The sequence below is a fragment of the Procambarus clarkii genome, chromosome 68 (genome assembly GCF_040958095.1).
Source record: "Procambarus clarkii isolate CNS0578487 chromosome 68, FALCON_Pclarkii_2.0, whole genome shotgun sequence".
Taxonomy (NCBI): Eukaryota; Metazoa; Arthropoda; class Malacostraca; order Decapoda; family Cambaridae; genus Procambarus; species Procambarus clarkii.
Window position 1 is genome coordinate 9,658,897 of NC_091217.1, and position 8,016 is coordinate 9,666,912.

At 36.4% G+C, this 8,016-nt stretch overlaps 1 protein-coding gene across 1 annotated transcript in view; it reads left to right on the top strand.

Moving 5' to 3' along the window:
- LOC123774704 (doublesex and mab-3 related transcription factor 3, truncated) overlaps positions 1-2,728 on the top strand; it is a 37,475-nt gene extending 34,747 nt beyond the window's left edge. The window contains exon 4 of the mRNA XM_069311018.1: positions 1,553-2,728. Within this exon, the coding sequence (XP_069167119.1) occupies positions 1,553-2,574 (1,022 nt within the window). The 3' untranslated portion in view covers positions 2,575-2,728. The remainder of the gene's footprint in view (positions 1-1,552) is intronic.
- The last annotated feature ends 5,288 nt before the right edge of the window (positions 2,729-8,016 follow it).

Consider the following 8,016-nt stretch of genomic DNA (forward strand, 5'->3'; position numbering starts at 1 on the left):
TTAGATTTGGTCACCGTACTATAAAATGGATATAATTCACTTGAACGTATGTAGAGAAGAAAGATAAAGTCAATCCCAAGAATTATAAACGTCCCTTATGAAGGTGTTGAATATTAATTAGGAGGTCCCTTATTAATGGTGTTAAATACATCAAATTAATGGAACACGATTTTTTGTTTACAAACTGGATGTTTTAATACATAAAAAACCTGGATAATAAATACCCGGTAGTGAACAGCATTAACAAGGTACGCCCGTCAAACACAACTCATTTAACCAAATGGCCGAACTGACGATACAATTCGCTTGACCGAACAGCCGACCAGTAGACGTTCTGTAGTTTCTTTCGTTCTTATGTTCTTATATTAATAGTTTCGCTGACGGAGTTTACATATAGTCAAATCTACATCAACAGGAGGTGCACTCACTGAATGGTAGTAACATCTGATGTAGAAATACACCAAGATGAGAGTAGACTATTTGCAAATAATGTTTCGGCTGTAGGTGCTTATTAATGGAACGTAGAGGAGTCATTCATGTGATGGAGAAGATAGGGAGAGATCGGAGACGTTATCCATATAATGCAACACATGAGGGATCATGTGTTACGATATATGCTTGTTAAGTATTATCTGGGGTTTATGAAGTTTGGTTGAAAGTCTGTTTTATTGTTTTCAGGTTGCTTATAGTCAATCTAAGGTTAAGGAATATATTTGAAGGCATGTGCTGGTTAAGTCATCAGTGTTGTAAAGAGAGAGAGAGAGAATAATTACCTAAGTGTAGTTACAGGATAAGAGCTTAGATCCCGTCTTTCTAGCCGCCGGTTGCTTAGAATCATGACTCCAGTCTTACTTTCCTATCATACCTAGTTTTAAACCTATGAATGGTGTTTGTTTCCACAACGTGCTCCTTTAGTTCATACCATTTTCCCACTACTCTCACGCTAAAAGAAAAGTTTCTAACATTTCTATGACTAATCCGAGTTTCCAGGTCCCACCCATGTTCCTTTGTTTTCTTGGTATTCCGTGTGAACATTTCGTCTATTTCCACTCGGTCAATCCTCCTAAGTATTTTATATGTTGCTATCATATCTCCGCGCTCCCTTCTTTTTTTTCTAGTGTAGTCAGGTTCAGTTCCTTCAGTCGTTCTTCATATCCCATCCCTCGCAACTCTGGGACGAGCCTCGTTGCAAATTTCTGAACCCTTTCCAGTTTACTAATGTGTTTCTTTAGGTGGGGGGTTCCATGATATGTGTGTGTGTGTGTGTGTGTGTGTACTCACCTAGTTGTGTTTGCGGGGGTTGAGCTCTGGCTCTTTGGTCCCGCCTCTCAACTGTGTGTGTGTGTGTGTGTGTGTGTGTGTGTGTGGGTGGGTTGGTTTTACTGTGTTTCTTCATGATCTCTAGTGACAGGTGAATTTTCAAAGCATATAATGTATGTTGATTTTTCGGAACCTTTTAATCGATAGGTAATTGTTTATATTTATCAGCAGTGTTTACATATTAAAGTTTCCACTTGGTTGCGGTTCATTTTTGACACTATTTCCTCCGCAGATGGTGAGATTGGTCATGAAGACGAATCGAGGAGTGAGGTGAGCGTGGCATCCCCTGGCACAGTGGTCACTTCACCTGCCATGTCTCCTACCTCCACTTCCGGGGTCACACCTATCGACGATGATCCTGCTCACACTCCGCCACATGTGTCTTCCCACTCATCTCCTCACATGTCAGCCCACACCTCGCCCCACATGTCAACACACACCTCTCCTCTCATCACCTCACACAGCGGATCTTCACAGTCCAGCAGTGAGTCTCAGCAGGTCTCACCCCCTCCGACAGTGTCCCAAGGAGAGGTTCGACCTGCGACCGCGGAGAGCCAGAGTGCCAATGAAGGTCCCGGCGAGGCGCAGCCAAGCAGGGATACAACCATGGTGTGCCAGAGTCCGGTGGAGTCGCGGAAGGAGGATCCAGGTACCCTGGATGGTATAGATATATTAATGAGGATCTTCCCTAGTGAACGTCGCGGAGTGCTAGAGCTGGTGTTAACAGGATGCGGAGGGGATCTCTTGCGAGCCATCGAGCACTTTCTCTCTGTTGGTGAAGCGTTGCGCCGCCCAACTGCCGGCATCACCGTGCCCCGCCCTTCAGAACACCCTCCCCGTCCCCTCTCGCCGCCCAAACCGAGTCTTGGGAGCGCCAAGTCCGCCTTTACGCCCTTAACCAGCAGTGGAGTGCCGCCACCCGCTCACCAAAGCTCATATTTTGGTGGGGGCCTGCCCCGCGTTCCCTTGTATGGGGACTCTCGCTTCGCCCCTCCGCTTCTACCCCTCTCCTACCCGCACCTTCTGCCTCCACTACTACCGGTACTACCCCCTCTGCCACTTCACCGCCACTACCACCACGACTCTTCCCCAGACCCCGCTGATCTGCGTGATAACGAACTCACACGCGCCAGGGACCACCTGTCGGAGTACCCACTCCGACATGACCTGCTAGGACGTCCCGACCTCCGCCTCAACCTGGACTTGCGGCCTGACCTCCGGCTGCGCTCTCCTGCCGCCGAGGACAGCGCCTGAGGCAATGCTGCTCGCTGTAACACTCGTATTTATTACTGGTTACGTAATATAAAATACCTTAAACTTTGGCAGAGTAACACCTTAATATGAATATTTATTTATATTGTAAGTATACTTTAACCATTTTATATATATATATATATATATATATATATATATATATATATATATATATATATATATATATATATATATATATGTATATATATATATGCCAATGAAAAAGTGGGGCCATCAATAAAGAATCCTTTAAAATTGTATGTAAAAGCAACAAACTATACAAATGAAAATGTCTTTTGTGGGTAGCTGTTGTGTTGTGGAGGCGAGGCTGTGGACACTCCTGCCTCAGGGATATAAAGGCGTGGAACTATTTATCCTTCCAATCGAATAACAACACCGAGGAATTCATCAGAAATCAGTACAGACCAAAATAATAAATAATCTCCCAGTAATAAGCAGAAGTTTTTACATTTTAAAGGGTACAGGAGCATATGGTATAATTTTGTATGATATAAAATTATAACCATAGTCGTCTGCCATGGGCGGTATGCACCAGCCCATGGTAAACAAGTCATCATGGCGTATTATAATACACTATCAGTGCAAATAATAAAAAAGTGGTGGTGGGGACTCACACACCACCAGCAGCGGCAAACAAGTTGTACTCACCCCTCACACCACCAACGCAAATAAACAAGTTATGCTGGTGCCTCACCCTCCACCAGCAACAGCAAACAAGTGGTACTGGCGCCTCACTCACCACCAGCTGTAGATACCCAGTTGTACTGACGCCTCACACACCACCAGCACCAATAAACAGGTGGTGTTGACGCCTCACACACCACCAACGACAATAAACAAGTGATATTGACGCCCAACACACCACCTGCATCAGAAAACAAGAGGTCTCAACGCCTCACATACCAATAGCGCCAGAGAACAAGTGGTACTGTCGCCCCAAATACCAGTAAACAAGTGGTGCCGGCGCCTCGTATGCCATCAGCGACGTAATAGTGTTGGTGGATGACGTAACAATTGTTCAACATCACTGAAAAATCCACTTCGATTTTAAGTTTCTTAGCAAATAGTCTCATTTTGTTATATGTTCGCTTTAGCTAAATTATCAATATATATATACAAAAAAAATCCCGTTAGAAATGATGTCTGATAATGTTTTGATTAGACGTTTCCAATATATTTTCACAAAATGGTCACGATTGAACCAAATATTTTGATGCACACCGTATTCTAGAAAAAGCATGAACAATAAAAACATTGGAAAATGCATATCTCACAGGCCAAAATAATATGTAATGCTACTTCTTTATATGTTATTGTTACGTACATCAATTATTTATTGTATTGATAATCATATGAAACTTTGTGAACCACATCTTAAGCATGTCTCACCTCACAATATTTGTAGATCAAAGTAAAGAAAGCAAAACTTATCTGGCAGCACGCTGTTGCTACACACACCGTCACAACACACACATACCACCAGTAATGTTCCATTTATTGTATAATAATAAACTGCAAATGCACTGTAAGGCGCTTGTCAGCGTCCAACACTACTCACATGGATATATATATATATATATATATATATATATATATATATATATATATATATATATATATATATATAAATATATATATATATATATATATATATATATATATATATATAAATATATATATATATATATATATATATATATATATATATATATAAATATATATATATATATATATATATATATATATATATATATATATATATATATATATATATATATATATATATATTGTACCTAGTAGCCAGAACGCAGAACTCGGCCTATTATGCAAGGTCCGATTTGCCTAATAAGCCAAGTTTTCCTGAATTTATATTTTTTTCGTATGAAATGATAAAGCTATCCATTTCATTTGGTATGAGTTAATTTATTTATATTTGAGTTTTAACTAACGTAGATATATGACCGAACCTAACCAACCCTACCTAACCTAAACAAACTCAACTTAGTCAGTAATTTATGTTCTTAATATAATATAGTAATAATAATTCAAATAAACTAACTATAAACAATTTATTGAAAATAAAGAAAATCACTCGACCTATAAGTCAAATCGGGCCTTGCATAGTAGGCCGAGAAGTGCGTTCTGGCTACTGGGTACGACATATATATATATATATATATATATATATATATATATATATATATATATATATATATATATATATATATATATATATATATATATATATATATATATATATATATATATATGCCGAGAGGTGTATCCATCCTCTCAGTGTATATAAACTGATAGTTCTGAACTATGTTCAGAAATAAAGAACACTTGCTGGTTGGTCAGTAAGCTCTTGTGGTGACCTTATCCCACGGTTGATAGGCTTTAAGCTCAACACCATTCTAAAAGTTGCACCTCAGTGTTACATATTGTCATCTGCGGCGAATAGTTATCACCTGTTCATGAAGGAACTTTCTAATAAGTAGTGTTCAAATCTTTGATGTTATCAAGATCATTATTTTAGATTTTGTTAATAAAAAAAATAGATCCGTACAGTATATTTAGTAATAACTTTACGAGACGATAACTATTATATTTTATTATTTTGTATCAAACTTCCTAAATGATCTTGATTGCTTAATGATCGAAGATTATTAACCTGCTTTTATTCCCTGTTTTGAATCGACACAGAATCTATCTTAGCCCATCTTCAAAACATTGACCACTTGTTTTAATCCAGCAGCAGCTCCATTATTTAAGAATGAAAAACACTTTACAAACTTCTTGCAATTGATTACGTTAAAACTTTTCTAGATAGTGATTCACTTACTTTTTAGTTCCAAGTGCATTTCTTTTAAATATTTCACACAATTATTGTAAATACAGATAATTTACAAAAGAATCAAAGCACGTAACCTAATTTGCCGTATATATAATTATACACCAAACTATTGTATTATAATATCAATTTAAATATGAGAAAAATACCTTTCTAGTTATATAGGATGGAAAAATATATGTATGAGCCCTTGAAGATGGTCGCACCTTAGACTAGGATAGTTTGATGGGTTGATTTCTCTTGTATATCACCTATGTGAAACTCCATCCATCTGCTTAAAATGTTTTACTTTCAATTTGTCAATTAATCGTAAATAAAAGATTATATGTGATGTACTCAAATGTAAGAAAATGAATTCTTGGCTCTGGAAAACATCACAGCCGTCAAATTATCAGTTTAAGTACTTTGTATTTATTACGAATATACAAGTACATTATTGATTTTGTTTAATTTATAAAAACAGAAATAATTTTTGAGAGAATTGCAAATGTGAAGACTCGATCACAGGAGCAGATATCAAACTAGCATTCGACCTGTTAAACGGAAAATAAAAACTATGGGTCACTCTCAGAAACATCTTGTAAATAATAATTTTTGTTTCTTTACAACTGAAACAAATTGTTGCCTGAAGTTAGGTTAATATTCCTGAACTCCGTCATCGATTCTTCGAAATTCGAAAATAATATTATAATAAATTAATTAAAAATAAAATCAAGGTGGCCACCAGATGATGTTACTATAGCTGCTTTTTCTTATAGGTTAAGACTCTGGTCTATCTTTAGAATCCCCTTGAGTAACACTTAAGTGATAGTTGATTTGTTATTTATATTTTATTATATTTACTTCACAATGCAATAAAAGAAGTATTGGTATAGTGTGATGTTCCACACAGAAATGCTAGCTAGTGTTAATATATATCATAAGCGGTAATTTCACAAATCATGTATGGTTTTGTTATTTTTATAAAACTACTTGTTAATATTATTGCAAAATTAGAATCGATTTTTTTAACTCTGCATTTGTCCAATATATATAGCTTTAGCGCCTAAAGTTGTAGGTGCTGAATACACTTGAACTCATAACGGGCAAAAATAAAGACAGTTTATTTAGTCAATTTGACTTTTCCTGATTTTTGCAGTTGCCAAAGTATAAAATTCCTCCAAATTTAGCATTAACATGCTTATCAAGACGCTCGAGAATCATATATAATAATATTAAATTGTTTAATATTTTTTATTACACGATGACTAATATTAACAGCCGTGTATGGGGACGGCCGCCGGGTTGATGAGCTTGGCGTTTGCACGGGATGAATTGTTAGTCGGTAATGACATATCTAATGAGTATATAAAGTGGTGAGCAAGAAAATATTTATTCAATTTAATTAAAAATTATTATGATTATATTTAATTTTCTGTAGTAAGTGAACCATTATTAATTCTATACAGGGTATTCATTTTAAGTTACATGATATTAACAGACAACCTTAGGTGTGTAGATTTAAGAATACTGCAATTCATAATTTACTGTTTTTCGGTATATGTGATTTAATAAATATAAGGTCCTATTTCCAGCACAATTGTGTGTATCAAAGATGGGCAATGTGACAGAGATCAACAATAAAATATGAGTTACTTCTTCAAGAGTTTCAATACCAAACATATGCAAGATGCCTTTGTTTCATAACTGATTGTATGAGGTTGATAACTGGGTGCATAAGTTTCATAGCTGGTTGTATGAGGTTGACAAATGAGTAAGTTTCATAACTAGTTTTATGAGGTTGATAAATGTGTGCATGAGTTTCATAGCTGGTTGTATGAGGTTAGTAAATAGGTTGGTAAATTTTATACCTTATGCACCAATTTATCAAGGTTAATAACTAAACTGGACGTATGAGGTATATACTGGTTATGCAGCTGATACCTGGTAGAGTGAGGTTGACATCTGCATGTATGTTGGTTTATAACTGGTCATATGAGGTTGTTAACTGGATGCATTAGGTTCAAATGGTTGTATGAAGTTGACAACTGGGTGAATAAGGTTCATAACTGCCTCAATGAGGTTATGTATAAAATTAAATAAGATGAAATGCGTTGATTAAAATGTAAAATACAAGTAAATCCAAATTTGAAGTTCACAATATTTCATGCTATAGCCTAAAGGAAATAAGCTTGATTAATTGTCCAGTCTAAAGGACTAATATTTATCTTAATTTACCTAAGGGTCACAATCTCTCTAGTGGCCTCGACGGGGATATGAAGCCGGCAGTTTGTCAAAAGTACCAGCCGCCGGATTTTGAATTGAAATAATGTCTTGGCATTTTCGGCTTCGTATTTTTTTGTTTTGTGATTCTATTGGATCGACGCGAACATTAGCAAAACAGGCAGTGAAGAGATTTCAGTTTAGCTATTTTTGCTCCTTACTAGGCTTCTCAAGTTAACGTGACGACTTTTTATATCAATAGATACCTACAATATCCGGCAAAACAATTCAACTTTTTAAGACAGCATTATGAAGGGAATGCTGTTATAATTAGAACATAACATAAACTTAATATGGCCAATATTGTG